The 24,542-nt window shown below is 35.0% G+C and overlaps 1 protein-coding gene across 2 annotated transcripts in view; it reads right to left on the bottom strand.

Moving 5' to 3' along the window:
* The window catches only part of AUH (AU RNA binding methylglutaconyl-CoA hydratase), a 209,215-nt gene that overhangs the window by 91,306 nt on the left and 93,367 nt on the right, over positions 1-24,542 (bottom strand). For both annotated transcript variants that reach the window (XM_077139479.1, XM_077139473.1), the window contains exons 5-6: positions 4,938-5,030; positions 3,380-3,436 (exon numbers count right to left, since the gene is read on the bottom strand). In XM_077139479.1, the coding sequence (XP_076995594.1) occupies positions 3,380-3,436; positions 4,938-5,030 (150 nt within the window). The remainder of the gene's footprint in view (positions 1-3,379; positions 3,437-4,937; positions 5,031-24,542) is intronic.

Here is a 24,542-nt window from a genome sequence, read left to right as displayed (position 1 = left end):
AAATTCCTAATAAAATTAAGATTACTATAGGAATGACTAGGGTAACAATTTTCATTAGGATTTTTTTAGCTACAACTTTAAATCAAAAACATATTTTGCATCTTATACCTGCCTGTAATAAAATACACATATTACAAATAAAACTATTGGTTCAAGTCAATCCTGTTCTTTTAATTGCTAGTGTAATTACTATTTTAGGAAATACAATTTTGCTTTTAATATATTTCTGCATTCCTTTACACCTTCGTTTACATTAAACTATATACTCATTTGATACCAGACAATACCCTTCCTAATGAAAACTAAAATTGGGAATTCTAATTAAAAAATTGCATTCTAACAGTAGTATGTTAACACTAATGTTCATTAGGAATATTACTTTACCTTAAAAACAATTATTTTATAATTTAACTTATTTTAATACAATGTTTAAAACACACCTGAAAAATAATCATATTATTATTCAGGCTCAAGCCCAAGTAAAGAAAACCAAATCTAGTTTTTAATAATTTGTTTCCCATTAAATTACTATTGCAAAAGGGTAGAAGTGACAATGATATAACCATAGCATCATGTTAATTTTGTCTATATCAAGTATGCAGTAAATCCAAATGAGGAGGTATAGTCTCAAACCCTGCTCAGTACAGAACTTTATACCTGTAATAACTCAGAGAGTCATTATTTGTCTGACCTGTGGCACACACCCATTCTAGAACTGATGCCATTCATTTATTATACTTCCGAAATCTTTACTTCATGCATAACATCAAAAAGGGGGAAATTTAATTTTCGCTACAATACCCTTTCCACGTGTGAATTTTCCCCAATTATTTTCTATCCACTTTTTGACTGTCAACAGCAGCTTTAGGTTAAAACAGATGAAAAGCTGAGGCTTTCTTGAAGATATGCTGGAGGGACAATCTCAAGCCACACCTTCCATGGAGACCTTGCCCCTGGTTGCTCATATGAGCATCTACAATAGGAAACAAAGTAAACTGCTTCCTTTAACCAAAAAATGATCTACCATGAAGGGAGATGAAGTCTACTGTCTCAAAGACAGAAAGCTCTACTCTTCCTATTAAAAATATTTACAGCCAAAAGGAGGAGACTCAATGATCTCTCTAGAAATGTCAAAATCCACAAATTTAAAAACAACTTGAAATTTTTGAAGGAACAGTCATTCTGTACGAGGATCATTCATGAGAAAAGGAAAAGGAAGGGAAGAAATATAAATGGTAAAATAATCACATAATTTCAAAGAGCTCTTTTCTATCAAATGTTTAAACAAACATATATTATTTTTAATAAATCAGGCTTTAGCTAGGACACTTTAATAACCATAATACAAATATAAAAATCGAACAAAAAATTCCATATGCATCTTTTCTTTATCTAAATGTGAATAGGTTGCTTTATGTAGAATCAAATTCGCTTTCAATAAAACATCCAATGTCATTTAACTACACACACTATGAGTTATGAACACAGAAGCATCATGATACTAAAGGAGCAAATGAAATACATTCCAATGGATTCATTTTATAAAAAAGGAACAGTAAAAGACAGAAAACCACTCTTTATAAATGGACAGTGAAATGTTAAATCCATAACAAATAAACTTAGTTAATAAAAATTTAAATGCATTTTTTTTTTAGCATGGGCAGGCTCCAGGAATCAAACTAGTTAATAAAAATTTAAAAGACGAATTGCATTGATGGAAACATGTAGGCCAAATTCAATCAAATTTACAAAAAGGGGGTTCTAATTAATGGATGTACTACTGAGAGGACCATAAAGAACTTAAGTATATTTGGAAGGAAATTCTAATTTCTAGTCTTCAGATGGTACAGTAAGCCATATGAGAGAAGACAAAAGGAGCTAAAGCCATGGCCCTCATTTTTATAGTATAATCAGTTAATCTTTATTCATCTAATCACACCAACCATTACTCTCCTATAACCATTCTACCTTGCAATGCAACATTTTATGTTTAAGAATGCTAAATACCCAAATTTCCAAGTTCATTTTCCTTCTATTCCTAAGTTCTGCCACTTATTAATTAATTTTCTGTACAAAAACAAACAAACAAAAAACCCAGGAAAAAATTGCTATAAAAATCATTAAAAGTCAGTAACTTTTTTAGAACTACTTTATACCAGCTATAAAAAAGCTATATTCTAATTTAACAAATAAATGCTTACTTCTTAACAGAGTCTCAGAAACATGTCATATCATCCTCTTTCTAAATTTTATTTTGTTTTGCACATTAGTTATTTGATAATTCTCTTCAATTGGATCCATGTTATCTTTCCTCTAGTATTTCAATTAGTCATTGTGGAAAAGATAGTTATGGTAGAAGAGGTAAATATTAAATGCTTTTAGTTTATAAGAGTGTTTTCAGGATTACTGAAAATCTAGTTGAGTTCTACACACTGAGCTGGGTAGTCCTCAATTTTACTATAACTTATATTTTGATTTCTACCCGTCTACCCTAATCAGGATAAATATCCTGATAATAATGTGAAATCCACAATTTTAACCTATTCACATGCAATCATATCTGAAACGTTCAACATTAATTTTTACATTATTGCTATTATTTCATTCAGATTATAGTCAGTAAATTACCATTTATGTTACAGTAACCATTACCAAAGGCTACTCTAATGTGCATAGTCTTAAATGAAGTTTACTTTTTGAAAAAAAATTTCAAAAAATGGGAATATACTCTGAGTCAAAATTATTAAAAATTCAGATTAGATTAATTAGCTGAGAAAAATACTTCATTATAAAATGTTGAGTAAAGTGCTTTCTTAAATGTAATGATTCTCCCATTAGAAGACACTCACATATCTTTTCTGTACTAAGAGAAGAAACAGTAAGTCTCGGACTCCCAACCGCGGCTCCTCACCAACCACAAGCTGTGTCCCAGTGCACAGACACTCAAGGCAGCACTGAGCTTGGCACCCCACACTCCTTCCTCACTCGGGATCTGACCATGCGCGAGAAGCCCACCGTGAGAGCGCGCACATTTACAAACTCACATAAAATATCAAAATATCTGTGTAATCCTTTAACAGGACAGATCCAAACAGTGATAAAAATATGACGGCTACAGGAATTTAAAAATTAAGAAACAATGCAGACAGCACAGGAGGAAAGCACAAAAAAGAGCCACTGTCAGAGCACCCGCTGTCTTGGCCACCCTCAGAAGCGAGAGGAATAAGGACTTGGCTAGGGGCAAACAAGGCAGTATCAGTCTACCGCAAATCCTGTATTTCCATAGCAGTTTTTTCAACTGACACCTTTTTGCCTTATGCCCTGTTCTGAGAAACAAATTAAGAGTATTAAGTGAGAGGTGGATATTACTGATGCATACCTGCACCAGGAATAATTGCCAGCTTTGTTTCAACCAGGCCCATTTTTGCAGAGGAAGCTGAAAAAGAAAAAAACAAAACTGAACAGATATATCATCAAATTCAAAAATAATGACTTGAAAAAGTAAAATAAGATCAACTGAAAACTGTTTTAATTAAACTTATGCCATACATTTTCCAAAATAATCACCTCAAAAGACATTCAGTGTCAAAAAAAAAAAAGGAAACAATCTAAATGACATATATTAAGAGACATATTATGTTAAAAATTGCTTATAGCAGTGAAGTGAGTTTTGACACAGAAAGAGCAGGCCAGTAACTATATTATTAAACCTGCTGGTGCCAAGCCATGTTTGAAGGTTTAGACCGTTTGTATTCAGGGCCAGGAGGGAGCACAAATGTTTCTGATGAGCATGAATACTTTAACTGCTGAACAGTCCCCCAGTTCAAATAGCTTAAAACAACCTATCACATATGGCCCCTTTTCAAGACCAAGCCTCTGGTCACTTTCTGACAAGTAGTTTTACTGTTCCAACAGCTGGACAGGGTTCCTCTTTTCATGTTTGTCTTCCCGGATATCTTAAAACATCTTAATTATTTATTTATGTGCATATCCAAACGCACTCGGACTACTTCCAATATCCTAATTCCCAGAATTTACATTCTTCCAAAATGGATTATATGTATATTCCAATGATTCTAGAAAAGAAAATAAGGACCTAAAATAAAGTGGAAAGGGGGAAACAGACACATGGATTATAAACACACACGTCAAGAACAGTCACCAAAAAAATTACTAAAAACATGTAATTATGTTGACAGCTTTTAATAGGCAGCTACATCAGAAGTGATGAAGGGAAACACTATTTACTGCCTGTTCTGTCCAGTTCTCAGCCCAGGAACTCATCTTTATATCATACATGATGAGAGATAGAGGACAGAGATAGTGCTGGGACTATGCAGAATATAATGTTCACAACAAAACTAGCGGCATCAGTATACAGCAGTCTGGCAAGGCAACAGGTGTGCAGACTGTGATGCCAGACTACTTCGATTCAAATGTAGCTCAGTTGCTGGGCTGGTAAACACTCCATAAATAGTTAACATTAATTGTTTTCATTATTATTTTCATAATCACCTCATACAAACTTCAAAAACCATGCATGAAGAAACTGAACATCAAAGAGACTAAGTTATTCTCACTGTAGTTAATAATAATTAAACACTTGTGCTAGGCAAATGTCAAAGAGTAATTCATTTAATCTTCACAACAGCAATGATCACTTCCCCCATTTTAGAGAAGAGGAAACTGATCTAAAAAGGGCAGGATCTAAGAATCAAATTCAGTTTTGTCTGACCTAAATTCTGATCTCTTTTCCTACTGCTTAATATTGAAATGAAAACTACCAGGAATTTTAAATATGTCATTAACCCCAGAGGCGACTTTTTATAAATATTCTACTTAACAACAGGAACTAGAATAACATACTTGGAATTCTGAAGAGTAAACACAAACCTCGTTTTTTTTAAAAATGATGTTCTGAAAGGATTAAGTCTCACCTGCCACTCTTACGTCGCAGGCTAATGCCAGCTCAAGACCACCGCCCAGTGCAAGTCCGTCTATCGCTGCAATGGTTGGCACTGGAAGATTAGCTGAAACACAAGAAATTTTACGCTTCTTAACCAGATCAATCTTATTACATAATTCCATTTAGATTTTTTGTGTGTGAATTTATTTTTAAATGGGACATCAAATAAAATATTTTGCATCCCTTTGCCTTTAACAAAATATAAGCATTTCCTCCATTATTACCTACAAAAACATTATTTAACGGCTGTACAGCGTTCCCTCAATGAATGTACAGTATTTTTAAACCTTCCCTTATTTTGAATCACTTTCATAAATAGTTTTGCTAAATTAACATAACCACAGTCCATACGACTTCTTAATCTTAGAATCTAAAGTTTTTATGAGATGTTTGGTTCACACAAATTTCAAGTTGAAATGAGAGTAGGTATACAATTGCAAAAATTGTGATGTTTTATATGGGCTATCCCAGTGCTAACAATGATAGATTTTTATTCTACAAAGTAACAACTACTCAAATATGAAAGAAGCAGTCCAACTGGTTGGTCTGGCATAGACCCAGTTATTCTAGTAATTTAGCAAGAAGGGCTATTTAAAAGCCTAGAATATGATCAGATTCTACAAAATACCACACTCAGTCAAGTAGTTGCCAAATGGAAGACTCTGAGCAAGAATGCAGAACCATGACTGGGAAGGGGTTAGGCAGAACTCAAAACTAGACTTTCTTGAAACCAGAAACCGAATATTAATTTTTATAAGACTTCTGTGAATTACAATATACAGACTTCACTTTTATAACGAATTCAAGATGTGACTGGCGATATTAAGTAGTTATTCTGTGAAGTAGATTCCTTCCTATTAATTTTATTTTTGACTATGAGAATGTGAAGCTAGGCTGGCCAACCTTAAAACTTAAACAGAATGTGGATATTAGAAAGATACTATCCCTAAAATCTCACTCTTCTATAGGCAGTCTGATTTGTGAAAGGCCCCAGTCAGCAGTTGATTCCTAGACCCCCTTCAAAATATACAAACGTCTTGAAGTACACTGACAATCAAACACAAAGGCATTTGTCAGATCTATTCTGAGAATGAAGTCTGAAAAGGCTGTGATGCAGGTGTAGGCAGAGCTACCTGAGCTCCCCCAGTCCACCCCCTCCCCCACCAGAAAAAAAGCTGCCAAAGGAAAAGAGATGGCACGGGAGGTGGACGGGACTTTCACGCTACAGGCACTCTACTACTGGCATCTATCTGAACGTTTGTGGAGGAGAGAAAAGAGTCAAAAGGAGAATAATTTCAAAAGTGCTTCATATATTTACTTCACAGCACACTTGGTGGAAAAAGTAAGCAGAGAGTTAGGTCAGTGTTCATAGGTCGGGAAATTAGTTTAAAGTACAAATTATATCTAATTACTTTTATCTGGGGGGAAAAGAGAAAAGAAAGAAATATCAAAGAAGTATTATAATATTAAATTAATCTAAGTGGTTCCCAAGGTCATTTCAAGCCACTGCAAGTGAAATGCAACTGCTGTTACTCACTTCTCAACCCTTCTTTCTCAAGAACTTTGCTTTAGAGATTATTTTATTTCTACACTCCTCAATCTTAGGTACCTTCCACCAAAACCTTCCCCCAGGCCTAGCCTCAGTCCTCTGCTAGCCTCCCTTTACAGACAGGCTTCTGCAATAAGAGTAAATGGAAGGTTATCCACACCCATTCACGTCCAACTCAGAGCAATCTGAGCTCCATCCATCAAGACTGCTCTTGTTCAAGCCACCAGTGACATCGGAATGTTGTCCCATCTCCAAGGCACAATGTTCAGTCCCTATTAAACTTGTTGTCTCTGAAAAATCACAGATTAATGAATCCCATATACGCCTTCATTCTTGAATTCTTCTCTTCATTTGCCTGCTGGGTCTCCCATCTTTCTTGCTTTTCCTTCTACTTGGGGTTATTTTCTCAGATTTGCTCCTCTCTCAGTGTGAGCGCCACCCAGGAGGTCTCATCCCATCCATAATTTTATCAGCGCTAATTAATACCAATGATTTCTTAATCACTACCTTAAACACAAACTGCTTCCTGTATTTCTATAGTTACCTGTCTGTTGGACATCTCCACTTAGATGCTTTATGTCTAAATCAACTCTCTCAATCCTTTTTCCAGATTCTATTACACAGTTAGTAGCACCTCCATTCACCAAGTCACCCAAGAAAGAAACACGTCAACTCACATGCCCTCTTTTCTAATTCTCTTAAATCCAACTATTTTTAAGTCCTGTATAATACCTCACAAATCTGCCAGCTTCCCACCTATTACACTGGCAGAGTTCTGGGTCCCTTCAGTCTCAGCAGCAAGAAGTCCCTAATTTATCTCCATCTGCAACTTGCCTCCCTCCAAGCCATCTTCCACATATCCTGTAAGATAATCATTCCAAAATGCAAACATAGTGATACTATTTCCCTTTTTAAAATTTTCCATGTAGCATCAGCATGATGGAAGACTAGGTCTCACCAAGCTCCCATCCCCTAAAAACAATATGGAAAAACAATCAGAAGCTATCAAACTGTGTCAGAATCAATTTTCTCAGGGCTCTGAAAAACAATCAAAAGTCTATTTTAGCAACCAAGCAAATACAGAATTAAAAAAAAAGGTAAAAATCAACTCAACTGGATTAGATACCTAAATACAAGAGACGGAACTATTAAACTCTTAGAAGAAAACGTAGGGAAGGCATCTTCGGGATCCTGTCCTAGACAATAGTTTCTAAACTTTAAACCCATGCACAAACAAAAGAAAAAATAAGTAAATAAGTCTCATCAAAATGTAAAACTTTTGTGCCTCAAAGAACTTTATCCTGAAAAGAAAAGGGACAAGCTACACAATGAGAAAAATATTTGGAAGCCACAAAGTCAATAACAGTTTACTCTCCAGAATACATAAAGAAAACCCTCCACTTAATAACAAAAGACAAACAGCCCAATTTTAAAATGGGCAAAAGACTTGAATACACATCTCTCCAGAGAAAATATACAAATGGCCAAGAAGCACATGAAAAGATGCTCAACATCATTAGCCATCAGGAAAATACACATCAAAACCATAATGAGAAAAAATATATATATAATGAGATATCATTTCACACCCCCTCTGAATGGCTGCTATGAAAAAAAAAAAAGAAAATACCAAGTGTTGGAGAGGGTGTAGAGGAATAGGAATACTCATTCACTACTGGTAAGAATGTAAAATGGTGTGGCCTCTGTGGAAGACAATTTGGTGGTTCCTCAGAAAGCTAAGAACAGAACTAGCATATGGTTCAGCAATCCCACTATTAGGTATATAGCCGAAGAATTGAAACCAGGCACTTGAACATATATCTGCACACTTATGTTCAAGGCAGCATTATTAACAAATGCTAAAAGAAGGAAACAACCCAAGTATCTATCAACTGATGAATGGATAAATAAAATGTGGTATATACATATAATGGAATATTATTCAGCTATAAAAAGGAATGAAGTCCTTATACATACAACAACTCAGATGAACCTTGAAGTTGAGTGAAATAAGTCAGACACAAAAGGACAAATATCTTATGATGGCACTGATTTGAAATAATTAGAATAACCAAACTCACAGAGTCAGAATCTGGCAGAAAGGTTACCAGAGAATAGGGAGAAAATTGGAAATGGGAAACTAAGGTTTAAAAAAATGTACAGGGTTCCTATTTGGAATGATGGAAATGTTTTGGAAATGATAGTGGTGATGGTAGCACAACATCATGAATGTAACTAAATACTGAGATATATATCTATGATTAAAAAGAAATGTTGGATTGTATATATGCTAACAGAAATTAATTTTTAAAAAAAAATCCATGGACCTATACTACACAAACAGTGAATCCCAAGGTAAACCATGAACTACAGTTAATAGTACAATCAAAAACGTGCTATATTCAATTGTAACAAATGTTCCATACCAATGCAAGGTATTAATAAAAAAAGGTACTTTGTGGGAATTCTGTATTTTATGCATGATTGTTCTGTAAACCCACAACTTCTCCAATAAAAAGAAAATATTAGAGCTACTATGGAAAAAGAAAAAATAGAGGGACACTTTGTGGTGTTTTTGTCCTTACCTTCATACCCTCCCTACTCAGTGGCAGTCTTAAACAACAGCCTGCATTTCCACGGTGGGACTTGAGTTTTTGCTTCTGGAGGAGTCAGAGCAGATCTAATCACAAATTAGTCTGTACATCTGTACTAATCTAACAGCTACCTGAAGGACTGAGGCAAGGAATTCATCTCTGTTTCGCCTATTTTGGAAATCACTCAGAGCAGAAAAGCAGCAGGCATTGTTTGAAAAGTCTGTAAGGTGAACAGCCACCTGGGGCAAAAGATTATGACTGAGATATGCAACAGACCACTAAAGACCCAAGAGGAACAGCTGAGGAGATTTTCTTTAAAAAAATCAGGGCATCCAAAAGCATCTGTGTATATGAGGGAATATAAAAAGTCAGGCACATACTCAAGGCAAGAAACACACTCAAAAAAAGATCTGACAGGACACTACAGCATTCACCTCATGCTGATCTCTCTGATCAGTACAAGCTAGGCAAAGTCGAAGGAATGCCCCAGCACAGAGCCATCTGCAAAGTGCAGGAAGTGTTTTGTTTAGTTTTTTCTCCCCTCTTTACTTTTTTCTAACTCTTGGTATTGAAGAAAGTATCTGTCAAAACACTTGCTGACCCTAAGAATCACACCAAAAGAACCTCTGTTGTTGCTCAGATGTGGACTCTATCTCTAGGTCAACTTGAAAGGTGAACTCACTGCCCTCCCCTCATCATGGGACATGATTCCCAGGGGTGTAACTCTCCCTGGAAACATGGGACATAAGTCCCGGGATTTGCTAGGACCTGGCATCATGGTATTGAGAAACCCTTCCTGATCAAAACAGGGAAGAGAGAAATGAAACAAAATAAAGTTTCAGTGGCTGAGAGATTTCAGACAGAGTGGAGAGGTTATCCTAGAGGTTATTCTTACACATTATATTGATAGTTCTTTGTAGTTTATGGTATATTGCAGTGGCTGGAAGGAAGTATCTGAAACTGTTAAGCTGTGTTCCAGTAGCCTTGATTCTTGAAGACAACTGTATAATGATGTAACTTTTAAAATCTGACTGTGTGATTGTGAAAATCTTGTGCCTGATGCTCCTTTTATGCAGGGTATGGACAGATGAGTAAAAAAATATGGATAAAAAAATAAATAATAAGGGGGACAAGGGGGTAAAATAAATTGAGAAGAATGAAATACTAGTGGTCAACAAGAGGGAGGGGTAAGAGGTATGGGATGTATGAATTTTTTCTTTTTTCTTTTTCTTTCTTTTTCGCTAGTGATGCAAATATTCTGAAAATGATCATGCAGATGAATACACAACTATGTGATGATACTGTAAACCACTGATTGTACACCATGTATAGTTTGTACGTGTGTGAAGATTTGCCAATTAAAAAAAAATTCTCGCAGAACACTAGCTAAAGGAACAGAAACTACAGTGATCAAGCATGACAAGGAATACAGTCTTGGCAAAAAACAATTTGGAAAAAGCTCACTAAATAAATGGATTACTACAGCCTTCAACAATAAAAACCACCAGCAAATCCTGGGGAAAGGGGAGAATTTGATTTCCAGGGTTAATATATAGTAATATTCAATGTTTAGATTTCAAAAAAGAAAAAAAAATCACAATCTTACAAAGAAACAGAAAAGGATGATTCATTAACAGAATAAAATTAAGTGAAAGTAACTGTCTCTGAGGAAGCCCAGTGTTCTGGTTTGCTAACTGCTAGATGCAATATACCAGAAACGGAATGGCTTTTAACAAGGGGAATTTAATAAGTTGCTAGTTTACAGTTCTAAAGCCGAGAAAATGTCCCAATTACAACAAGTCTATAGAAATGTCCAGTCACAGGCATCCAGGGAAAGATACCTTGATTCAAGAAGGCTGATGAATTTCAGGGTTTCTCTCTTATCTGGAAAGGCACATGGTGAACACAGTCAGGGCTTCTCTTTTGGCTGGAAGGGCACATGGCAAATACGGCGTCATCTGCTAGCTTTCTCTCCTGGCTTTCAGTTTCATGAAGCTCCCCGGGAGGCGTTTTCCTTCTTCATCTCCAAAGGTCACTGGCTGGTGGACTCTCTGCTTCGTGGTACTGCAGCATTCTCTGCTCTCTCAGAATCTCTTATTCTCCAAAATATTTCCTCTTTTATAGGACTCCAATAAACCAATCAAGACCCCCCCCAAATGGGTGGAGACATGTCGTCCCTTAATCCAGCTTAACAACCATTCATGACTAAATCACATCATCCAGGGAGATGATCTCATTACAGTTTCAAACATACAGTATTGAATAGAGATTATTCTACCTTTCCAAAATGATATTTTGATTAAAACATGGCTTTTCTTAGGGGGCATACTTCCTTTCAAACCAGCACACCCAGATATTGGACTTACCAAACAAGTTTAAAACTACCATCTTATATATGCCTACGGTGCTAAAGGAAAACGTGGACAAAGAATTAAAGGAAATCAGAAGAATGATCTATAAACAAATAGGAAACTGATGTTCCCTATTGATGTTCCCAATAAAGATTACAAAAAGGAACCAAGTAGAATGTCTGGAGATGAAAAGTACAATAGATGAAATGAAAAACCCACGAGAAGGGTTTGACAGCAGATTTGAACAGGCAGAAAATATCAGTGAACTAGAAGATAGGAATTAAAACTATCCAGACCTAGGAAAAGAAAAAAGAATGAAGAAAAATGAGCAGCCTGAGAGACCCATGGTCTCAATCAAGCACACCAACATTTTAATGTAATATACTCCACTAATAGAAGGATGGAGGAAAAACACATGGGCATTTCAGTTTATACACAAAAATAATCTGTCAAAATCCAGCACATGTTAATGATAAATACATTCAGAAACACAAGAAGAGAAGAAAACTTCCTCCACATGATAAAGGGTATATGAGAAACCCACAGCTAACATCATATTAAATGGAGAAAGCTTTTCCCTAAGATCATAAGACAAGGATGAATGTTTTAACCACTTCTATTCAACACTGCACTAGAAGTTCTAAGCAGAGCAATCAGATAAGAAAAGAAATAAAAGCCATCCAAATTGAAAAGAAACAAAACTCCTCTATTTACAGATGACATATCCTATATAGAAAATCTCAAATAAACCACATAACCCACAAAAAAGCTCTAGAGCTAATAAATGATTCAGCAAGGTTGTGGGGTACAAGATCAACACACAAAATTCAGTGTATTTCTATAAACCAGTAAGAATAAGGCAAAAAGGGTGTCAAGAAACAATTCCATTTACAATGACATCTAAAATAATAAAATATCCAGGAACAAACTTATTTTTTACCAAGGAAGTGAAAGGGTTGTACACTGAAAACTATAAAACATTGCTGAAAGAAATTAAAGATGACCTGAATAAATGGAAAGACATCCTGTGTTCACGGAAGGGAAAACAATATTGTTAAGACGTAAATACTATCCAAAGCAACCTATATATTGAACACACTCCCTATAGCAGACTTTTGTGGCAGAAATGGAAAAACCAATCCTCAAATTCAAGTGGAATTACAAAGACCACAAGTAACCAAAACAATCTAGCAAAGAAGTTGAAGGACTCTCCCTTCCCAGTTCCAAAATCACTTACAATGCTACAATAATCAAAAGAGTGTATTACTGGCATAAGGACAGATATATAGACCAACAGAATAGAACTGAGAGTCTAGAAATAAACCCATACACCTACGGCCAAATGAAGGTGTTAAGACCATTCAATGGGAAACAGTCTCTTCTGTTGTTTGCATTGGATTTCCACATGCAAAAGAATGAATTGAACCCTACCTTACATCATATAAAAAAAATTAACTGAAAATGGATCACTTACCTAAATTGAAGAGTTAAAACTATAAAACTCTTTTAAGAAAACATGGGGTATATCCTGTTGACTTTCAATTTGGCAACAGATTCCTAGTTTTATTGCTAAAGCACGAGCAACAAAAACTAAAAACGTCTGTGCAAAGAACATTATCAAGAAAGTGAAAAAAAAAACCTAAAGAATGAGAGAAAAGAGTTGTAAATCACATACCTGATAAAGTTTTAATAACTAGAACATATAAAGAATTTGATAACTCAACAATAAAAAGACAAATAACCCAATTTAAAAAATGGGCAAAGAACTTGAATAGACAGTTATCCAGAGAAGATAGTATAAGTGGCCAATACACCATGAAAAGACACTTATGGTCACTTGTCATTAGGGAAATGCAAATGAAAACTATAATAAGATACCACTTCCCACCCACTAGGAAAGCTATTATAAAAAAACACAAAAAATAAGTATTGGAAAGGAAGTGGAAAAACTGGAATCCTCATGCATTGCTGGTGGGAATGTACAGTTGTATAGCCTCTGTGAAAAACAGCTTGGCAGTTCCTCAAAAAGTTAAGCATAAAATTACCATATTTCAAAGCAATTCCACTCCTAGGTATATACTCAAAATAACGGAGACAGAAACTCTGAGAGTTGCACATCAATGTTCATAGCAGCACTATTCACAATAGCCCAAAGGTGTGAGCAAGAGACGAAGGAATACAGCATACAATGGACTAATTGTCAGCCATAACAAGGAATGAGGTGTGATAAATGCTATATGCATGAACCTTGAAGACATGATGTTGAGGGAAAGGACAAATATTTTATATTCCACTTATATGAAATGTCTAGAATAGGCCAATTCAGAGACAAAAAGTATATTATAGATTACTAAGTGCCAGGGAGAAGAGAAAAGGTAGAGCTATTACTTAATGGGTACAGAATTTCTGCCTGAAGTATGAAAAAGTTTTGGAAATAGACAACAGTAGTGATGGTTATGAACATATGTAATGCCACTGAATTGTACACTTAAAAATAATTAAAATGGCAAAGTGCATATTATATATATTTTTTACCACAAAATTTTTTTTAAATACAAATTTAAAAAAATGTTTATTTATTCCACTTTCAGGATAAAAATGGAGTAAGTTTTTATCGTGGCAGGTGAGACATCTGTTGAACTAAGTTCTTCCCACTTGCTCAACTCTCCTTCCAACCTGAAATACATATGCTATGTCCCAGCCCCAAACTAGTTAAACCACCTTCAGACCTTATGCCCATTCACGTCCCCACAGTGCAAACAAGCTGCTTCCTCAGCCTGGAATGCCTAGCTGGTCCATACTTCCCTTTACCACCCAGCTCAAATGCTGCCTCCATTCCTTTATGCTTCTACGACACTTTTCAAATAGAGTATTCACTCCAGTACAGCCTACTCTGAAACAAACATTAACAGCATATTAATGCCAGTTAATAACATCTTTTTACCAACCTGGGAATAACCTCAAGGTTTTCACTTCCTCTTCCCTTTCTATTACATAAAGCCTGTTATTTTGCCTCCTTTTCTACTTTTTGTTTTTAATCTTTTTTCTGCTAATAATTTAATGAAATAAGATGAATATATGCAGTCCTACATATACTACATCTACAGAGCTACAGAACAACAACAAAAATTAAAATTGCAAAGAGTTCCTAGGGTTGGAGAAAGCCTGGTATAGAAATGCTGTAGGTAGTGAGAGCCAGAGGCCCCCAATAAATATTTGCCAGAGGCTGACTCTTCTCTTTGATGGAGAAATAGAAGTGAATTAAAACAGTCTACAAGATCAAAACTAGGTCTGAAATAGCTGTACTTCTGAGGCTAAAGCTGAATTTCAGATTCTGAAAATTCCTAAGACATAACAATCAGGGTTGTTTCATATTCTTTACATTTTCCCTAAAAATAGAAACCTACTGATGTGACATATATGGAAAGAGGTATTTTCCTTCACATCAAATTATGCACAGCAAATGTAGACTAGTACAAGGGTCAAACAAGTAAGCTACCTGTGAATTACAAAAGTAATATTCCTAGCTTCATAAGCCCTGAAGTACAGACAGAATCCAGAAAGATTTTGTTCAGACTTCCTGGTCACTAACAGAGTACTTAATACCAAACACATAGCAAACTACTGCCTTAAAGAGTGATCAGGTTTTGTCTTGTATTTTTATTAGTTAATATTCCCAAATAAATATTACTTAAATTTCAAAGGCAACAGAAAGTTAAAACCCATTACTTATTCAGAAGTATAAAATGTCATTAAAATAAGAAAAACATTCAATGTACAACAAAAGCACCTTAAATGAAACTGAAATAATGATATTACTAGGACCCCACCCTTTCCCATTGTAAAGAATATGAAACTGCTGATAAAATAAAATGATGGGACAGGGAGGACATTCATTCAGGTTCCACATGACCTTGAGTGTACGGTTTATATGGTGGATAGGAGGAAATTAAGAAAAATAAAGCAAGTATAAAGGCACTGACCTGGGTGATGGGGGCAGACAGGGAAGAGATAAAATGCAACCGAACAGCATGTTTCCACTCATTCTGCCCTGAGTCATCCCAGGCTTAGGTTTCTTAATTCTGAAGTTAGAGAACATAACACTTTCCTCCCATATTTTTTGAAATTAATGAAAATTATTTCTAAATAGTCTAGAAACTGAGAGATTAAATTCCTCAAAGGGATACAAGCTTTTAATATTATAACCAATATGAAATATAATGCAAGATGACAAAAATTTATGCAAAAAGAATGAGAAAAATAAAATAACATTCTCAAATCATTAACTATTCGCAACTTTCAAATACTGACAATGCTAGAAAGCGGTCTGTAACATTTTCCCTTCTAAAGAACTATTTAAGTAGAACAGCTTTATTAGTATTCAACGGGTAGATTTTTGTTTGTTTTTTCCATTTTTTAAAATTTTCAATGGGTAATTAATATTAACTATTTATAATGCCATAAATTCTAAGTCTACACATAATACTAATTATACCCTAAAAAATGCTTTTCTTAGCAAATATTTTTCAGAAAAAATATTTTTCATGTGAAAGCACATACTAGTTTCCCAGTTATCTAATATACTTGGGCAGTGTTTTTTCAACTTGGCAGCACTTAATACTTTTAGAGGAAACTCAATAAAATGCACCTTCAGAAAAGTAAATTGTAACTTTAAAAAAAACTGAAGGAATATTAAAATAGCAGCTGTATAAGAGTGCAACTGAATGAAATAGCTGCATACCCAATGAGCAATGTCCATTCCCAACAGCAATACAAAGAAATCATGACTCAATCTGTTATGCAGCCAGCAGGATTAGATGCTATTTTGAGTCTGTACCAGGAAATGAGCCAGGTATGACAAATAAGATAATATTCCTTTGATACGCTCCTAAAAATATATAATTAAAGCAAACAATTAAACAGTTTGCTATTTTAAGAGGAAAAATAAAAAAGGAGCCCCAAGGAATACACACGTAGACTTCATAAAAGGACACAGCACTGCCTAAAGTACTTGCAGTCAGAGGGTTTTAAACATGGGGGAAAAAGCTAAGCATCCACTTTCTGCTCTCAAATAAAACATACAATATATGTAAATTACCTGTTTATCATATAAACAATATGATTTTTCACGAAAAAATGCCAGGGTCAGTCATGATTTTTATATCCGGTTTTGCTAATAATGTTCTTAAACAAAACAGAAAAATGAAATATTTCAACAGAAAAGTTCCATATACAGTACACTGGAAATTTAATTTTATTGACAGCATTCAAGAACAGAAGCACACTCAAGATTAACTGAAAATAATAAAGTAATTCCAAATTTTTCCTAATTTCAGCTTAGTGTAGTCTCTCATTCCCATCAAGTTTTAAAGGAGTCAAAAAACCACAATGGACCTGCCCTAAACCTGAAGGCCTCTGCAGGAGCCCCAGCTCCAGCCACTGAGGAAGGAGCCCCCTGGGGGAGCCACACGTTCCACCCCCCCAGGGGGCTGGCTGCCTGCAAATGGGAGACAATTCACAGGGTGAGAAGTCAAGCATGACAGGCCTAAACAGAAACTGTCTCCAAAGACCAAAGGTAAAAGTATCCTACACAAGAAAGCCTGATTTTAGCATGAGGCTTAAATCTGCAGTGGAGAAATTTTACAAGCTGTAGTGATGAAAAACTGATAGAAGAGCAAGATGATATCATCGTTATTTCTTTCAGATCGAGAACAAATTGCATTCCCTCCCACATATACTTTTTACAGTCTCATCACTATATTTTCAGGTTTTATCAATTCATAAAAAAATTAAAAATGAAAAATTCTAAAAAAAGAACTTTGCCCAAGAATATAGAGAACAAAATGCTTAGGAAGAGGACAATGAAATAAGTAAACTCCTCTTTAACTGAAACCAAAGGACCTTGGCAAAGTGGAGAGGCCAGGTTTCTTCCTGATACTAGGACTGCAAAGTAAGAACACAAGTGACAGTAACATGAGGCCAAGCTTGCTGTGTGCCACACATTTCAGACTGAATGATTAAAGTGAAGAGCACCTTTCTTAATTCTTATCAGTAAGGGGTATCGAAAACTTGTAAAAGTATATTTGGAAAATGAAGCAACATATTATTACAATACTACACCAAGATACTCTCTCTTTTAGTATCTTTACAACAACCTGATACATTATTTATGCAGCCATTTGATATTCAATAGTACAGATGATGCTTTCTTACACAACCAAAAGAATCTATACTATAATTAAAATTAAAGCGCACACTCAGTTACTGAAAAAACCTATTCTGTAATATAACTGAAGGTCATTAATGTAACAAGACATAAACTCATCCACTATTTTATTGTATTTTTTACAATATCCAAGCCAGAACAAGAGAGACAAAGTCTAATCCATTTGAGTTCATCGGTAGTAAAGAAGTAAACCATGTTTCTGCTGACACTTTAGGGCTCTACAAATTACTGAACTGGAAAAGTGGTAAATTTAGTCTCTGTTTGATCATATAAAATATATGCCAGGTACCATGCAAAATGCTTTCAGGGAAGTAGCAGAATGCAATGGTAGAAAGTCCAAAGGACAAATCCCAGCTCAGATTCATGGCTGTGACCACTATGAAACAAGACACTTACTTTCTCTAAGCCTAATAACCACCTGCCTTCCTACCCCTACATAGTTACCTATGTATCTAACAAACATATACACAGTGTTTACTACATGCCAGTTACTGCCCTAAGTACTCTACAAATATTATTTAAGCTTCATGTCACCTTTATAAGACCTATTACTGCCTTATTTCACAGTGAGGGCATGAAGGCCCAGAGAGATTGCTATTTCTTGCCTGGTTGACTGAGCACCAGCAGTCTGGCTCCAGAGCCAGGTGGTTGCTCGTAATCATAACTGTCGATCACCAATTCTCATTCAGACCTAGAGATCCCTAAGGAAGCATTCAGCATTGGAAGCCATTCTTCCATCCTTCCCCTAAGAACCTGGGGTCATTTATTTGAGGGAAAAGGAAATGCAGAGACTCTTCAGGAAGTCTGAAGATCACACTAACTCTGGCTCTGCTAACTCTTGGGGACCTAGAGCAAGGTCACAATACGCCTGGCCCAACTGGGAGAACTCAGGGGCCAGGAGCAAAGCACAAGTCAGTTGACTGCACCAGAGTTCTGACTACTGTCTGTCCTGGAAAACAGCAAAGCCCTACTGTGCCAATGTCCCCAGTTCCTGACTCTATAAGTTATTAAAGTCAGAAAGGCTACCACCAAATTCCAAATTAAATAAAGTCTCTGTGAGGAAAATCAGAGATGAGATGCAGTGGGAGTAGGTCCTAACACCTTCCCATTTAGTTCCCTTGTTTGGGCAATGCAAAAGACTAACGGGTTCTAGATGGAAGATAATAATATTTAATTAACTAGTGACTTTAACTGCAGATTACTTTCCAGATGTAGTCTTCCTGAGTAAAGGGGATTAATACAACTCTTGGCACTTAAAATGCTCCACAACTTGGAAAATATAGACATTTTCATTTTGGATAAAAATATAACACTAGAGTGGTTTACTTTCAGCTGGCAGAAAAAAAAATTAGTACACTATTACTATCTTGCTTGATTCAGGGATACATTAACGTGCAGGCTCTAGACTTGTGTAACTCAAATGTGGAGAGTGGTCCAGCAGCAGTAGCCTCACCTGGGAGCTCGTAAGAATGCAGAATGTTAAGTGCAGAGTTACTGAGACATTTTCACAAGATTCCAAGGTAATTTATACACAGCAAAATTTGAGAAATATTAGATACCTGAGATAATCCACAGAGAACCTGACAATCCGACCATCCCAATAGGATCACATGCTGATCCACACGTTGATAACAATTCTGACAACAGGAAACAGCAAGAGTCTTATAACTCACTGGTTATGACCCACAATGTAAAAACAGAAAAGCCTACACATGAGTGTTTGTAGCAAAAGTCAAAAACTGGAAATAACCTAAATGCCCATTAACAGTTGAATTAATATTCACATTGTAGTACATTCACACAATGGAAAATACTCAGCAATAAAAAGTAGCAACTCTTGGTACATGAATATTGATGACTCAAAAAAAATTACGCTGCATGAAAGAAGTTATATGAAAAACTAATAAATACCGTATTCCATTTATACAAAATTCTAAAAACTAGAAACTAATCTACAGTGATAAAAAGTTGTTCAATAGTTGGCTGGGGACAGGTGGATACAGCAGGAAGAGGTCAAGAGAAAGGGATTACCAAGAAACATGAGGAAACTTCTGAAGATTAAGGATATGTTCATTTTCTTGATTGTGGTGGGTGGCAGTTCAATGGGTCAAAAATGATCAAATTGTATACTTCAGTATGTGCAATTTATTGTATGTTATATCTAAATAAAGCTGTTTCTTAAAAATGGTATGATCTTTCTAAGATTTATCATGAAAATGATAAAGCCAACAAAAGACAAGTACACTAATTTCCTCATCTTTTATGAAGAGGATTGCACAAGAGACATAAGTGAAAATTGCTAAATCAAGTAATATATAAGTAAATTTAGAAGTTTAAAAGAAAATGCTGAGAAAAATTAAGGATTTCTATAATAATATATATAATATATAATAAAAAAACTCTAAAAAGTGGGAGAAAAATCAAAGGAGATGATATAGTTAAACAGAGAAGGTAGGGTTTAACAAGTGAATATGACTGCTGAATTACTATACTGATATTTCTTTTAATCTCCAGTATCTTGGAGCAGCTACTAATAAAAACCTAAAACTGATTAACTGTTACACATAGCATATTTAAGATGATTTTAAACATGTAAAAAACACCAAACTCTGAAATTTGTTCTACAACTAATTGTTGTGGTGTGCTTTGAAATTTATTGCTTTTTAGTATATATGTTATCATCGGCATACACACAAAAAAAGCTGACTGTGATGATGAATGCACAGCTATATGATGACACGGTAAACTATTGATTGTACACCTTGGATGATTACATATCATGTGAATATATCTCAGTAAAATTCCATTAAAATAAAAAAAAAGAAAAATGATAGAAAACAGAAAGGGGGAAGGTAAGAATTTAAAACTGTAAATGTACTAATTCTGTCACTGTTAGTAATATGGAATCAAAAGATCTTTCTAAAGAAACGAAGGGTCAAGTATACTACATAAAGTTAAAATAAAGATAATCAGGTTGTACAAAAATAAATCTTTTACATTATTAGAACAAACCCACACATACAACAAACCAGGGAAACACATAGCATATTTAAGATGATGTGAAAAATGTAAAAAAACACCAAAATCAGAAGTCACAGGAAATCATAATAGACCTGACACCAGCATAGCAAAACAAATTTATATGATAATTAGAATAAGAAAATTCATAGAGTCAGTAACTAGACTGCAGATTATCAGGGGCCAGTATGGTGGTAGGGAACAAGCAGTTAATGTTTAATTGATATACAGTTTCTATTGGGGATGACAGAAAAGCTTTGGTTACTGATGGTGATGATGGTAACACAAGCCTGTGAATGTAATTACCAGCACTCAATTATATATTTGGTTGTGAACAGAATGGGAAATTTTAGGCTGTAAATATGGTGCCAAAATAAAAAAACAAAAAAAACAAAAACAAAAAAGGGGGTGTACAACACAGTAAACCTTAAACTATGGACTATGCATAATAGTACAATTATAATACTCTTTCATCAATATTAACAAAGGTACCACACTGATGCAAGGTGTTAATGGGGGCAGAGGAGTAATATGAGAACTCTGTATTTTTCTGTGAAACTTCAACTTCTCTAATAAAAAAACATTGTAAAGATAAATTTAAAAAAACTTTTAAATGAGCTATATTCAACCAATAATAAAAAATACTGATCAGATCACAAGGTAAAATCTAACTAAAAGCAAATATTGGAGATATACTTTGAACAAAACAGAAAATAAAAATATTAAAAGGTTGGGTGTAGTAGATCAGTCAAATATAAAGAAATACAAACACAAAGAAAAGACATTCACAATATTATCAAATAAGAGAAATGTCAGAGCAAAAGCGTGAAACTGGTCAAAGAAAGGTTTTTTATATCGCTTCATAAAAATGAACCAAAAAAAAAAGTAACCCACAGCAAAGATCTAGCAGTGATAAATATCTATGCACCAAAAAACACAGCTAGTTGTATTATCCATAAAGCAAAAACACAATCAAAATTAAATGGAAACAATACAAATGTCATGGCTATGTTTTTTTTATTAATTAAAAAAATTAATTAACACAACATTTAGAAATCATTCCATTCTACATATGCAATCAGTACTTCTTAATATCATCACAAAGATGTATGATGATCATTTCTTAGTACATTTGCATCGATTCAGAAAAAGAAATAGCAAGACAACAGAAAAAGAAATAAATTGATAATATAGAGAAAAAAATAAAAATAAAAAATACAAAAATATATATAAAAAACAAAACAAACAAAAAAAACTATAGCTCAGATGCAGCTTCATTCAGTGTTTTAACATATTTACATTAAAATTAGGTAGTATTCTGCTGTCCATTTTTGAGTTTTTGTATCTAGTCCTGTTGCACAGTCTGTATCCTTCAGCTCCAATTACCCATTATCTTACCCTATTTCTAACTCCTGATGGTCTCTGTTACCAATGACATATTCCAAGTTTATTCTCTAATGTCGGTTCACATCAGTGGGACCATACAGTATTTGTCATTTAGTTTTTGGCTAGTCTCACTCAGCATAATGTTCTCTAGGTCCATCCATGCTATTACATGCTTCATAAGTTTATTCTGTCTTAAAGCTGCATAATATTCCATCGTATGTATATACCACAGTTTGTTCAGCCACTCGTCTGTTGATGGACATTTTGGCTGTTTCCATCTCCTTGCAATTGTAAACAATGCTGCTATAAACATTGGTGTGCAAATGTCCGTTTGTGTCTTTGCCCTTAAGTCCTTTGAGTAGATACCTAGCAATGGTATTGCTGGGTCGTATGGCAATTCTATATTCAGTTTTTTGAGGAACCACCAAACTGCCTTCCACAGTGGTTGCACCATTTGACATTCCCACCAACAGTGGATAAGTGTGCCTCTTTCTCCGCATCCTCTCCAGCACTTGTCATTTTTTGTTTTGTTGATAATGGCCATTCTGGTGGATGTGAGATGATATCTCATTGTGGTTTTGATTTGCATTTCTCTAATGGCCAGGGACATTGAGCATCTCTTCATGTGCCTTTTGGCCATTTGCATTTCCTCTTCTGAGAGGTGTCTGTTCAAGTCTTTTTCCCATTTTGTAATTGGGGTGGCTGTCTTTTTGTTGTTGAGTTGAACAATCTCTTTATAAATTCTGGATACTAGACCTTTACCTGATATGTCGTTTCCAAATATTGTCTCCCATTGTGTAGGCTGTCTTTCTGCTTTCTTGATGAAGTTCTTTGATGCACAGAAGTGTTTAATTTTGAGGAGCTCCCGTTTCTTTCTTTCTTTCTTCAGTGCTCTTGCTTTAGGTTTAAGGTCCATAAAACCGCCTCCAATTGTAAGTTTCATAAGATATCTCCCTACATTTTCCTCTGACTGTTTTATGGTCTTAGACCTAATGTTTAGATCTTTGATCCATTTTGAGTTAACTTTTGTATAGGGTGTGAGATACGGGTCCTCTTTCATTCTTTTGCATATGGATAGCCAGTTCTCTAGGTACCATTTATTGAAGAGACTGTTCTGTCCCAGGTGAATTGGCTTGACTGCCTTATCAAAGATCAAATGTCCATAGTTGAGAGGGTCTATATCTGAGCACTCTATTCGATTCCATTGGTCGATATATCTATCTTTATGCCAATACCATGCTGTTTTGACCACTGTGGCTTCATATTATGCCTTAAAGTCCGGCAGCGTGAGACCTCCAGCTTTGTTTTTTTTCCTCAAGATACTTTTAGCAATTCGGGGCACCCTGCCCTTCCAGATAAATTTGCTTATTGGTTTTTCTATTTCTGAAAAATAAGTTGTTGGGATTTTGATTGGTATTGCATTGAATCTGTAAATCAATTTAGGTAGGATTGACATCTTAACTATATTTAGTCTTCCAATCCATGAACACGGTATGCCCTTCCATCTATTTAGGTCTTCCGTGATTTCTTTTAACAGTTTTTTGTAGTTTTCTTTGCATAGGTCTTTCATCTCTTTAGCTAAATTTATTCCTAAGTATTTTATTCTTTTAGTTGCAATTGTAAATGGAATTCGTTTCTTGATTTCCCCCTCAGCTTATTCATTGCTAGTGTAGAGAAACACTACAGATTTTTGAATGTTGATCTTGTAACCTGCTACTTTGCTGTACTCATTTATTAGCTCTAGTAGTTTTGTTGTGGATTTTTCCGGGTTTTCGACGTATAGTATCATATCGTCTGCGAACAGTGATAGTTTTACTTCTTCCTTTCCAATTCTGATGCCTTGTATTTCTTTTTCTTGTCTAATTGCTCTGGCTAGAACCTCCAACACGATGTTGAATAATAGTGGTGATAATGGACATCCTTGTCTTGTTCCTGATCTTAGGGGGAAAGTTTTCAATTTTTCCCCATTGAGGATGATATTAGCTGTGGGTTTTTCATGTATTCCCTCTATCATTTTAAGGAAGTTCCCTTGTATTCCTATCCTTTGAAGTGTTTTCAACAGGAAAGGATGTTGAATCTTGTCAAATGCCTTCTCTGTATCAATTGAGATGATCATGTGGTTTTTCTGCTTTGATTTGTTGATATGGTGTATTACATTCATTGATTTTCTTATGTTGAACCATCCTTGCATACCTGGGATGAATCCTACTTGGTCATGATGTATAATTCTTTTCATGTGTTGCTGGATTCGATTTGCTAGAATTTTGTTGAGGATTTTTGCACCTATATTCATTAGAGAGATTGATCTGTAGTTTTCTTTTTTTTGTAATATCTTTGCCTGGTTTTGGTATGAGGGTGATGTTGGCTTCATAGAATGAATTAGGTAGCTTTCCCTCCACTTCAATTTTTTTGATCAGTTTGAGCAGGGTTGGTACTAATTCTTTCTGGAATG

The sequence above is a fragment of the Tamandua tetradactyla genome, chromosome 2, assembly GCF_023851605.1.
Source record: "Tamandua tetradactyla isolate mTamTet1 chromosome 2, mTamTet1.pri, whole genome shotgun sequence".
Lineage (NCBI taxonomy): Eukaryota > Metazoa > Chordata > Mammalia > Pilosa > Myrmecophagidae > Tamandua > Tamandua tetradactyla.
The sequence above is the reverse complement of the archived record's forward strand: the minus strand, read 5'-3'. Positions and strand labels throughout refer to the sequence as shown.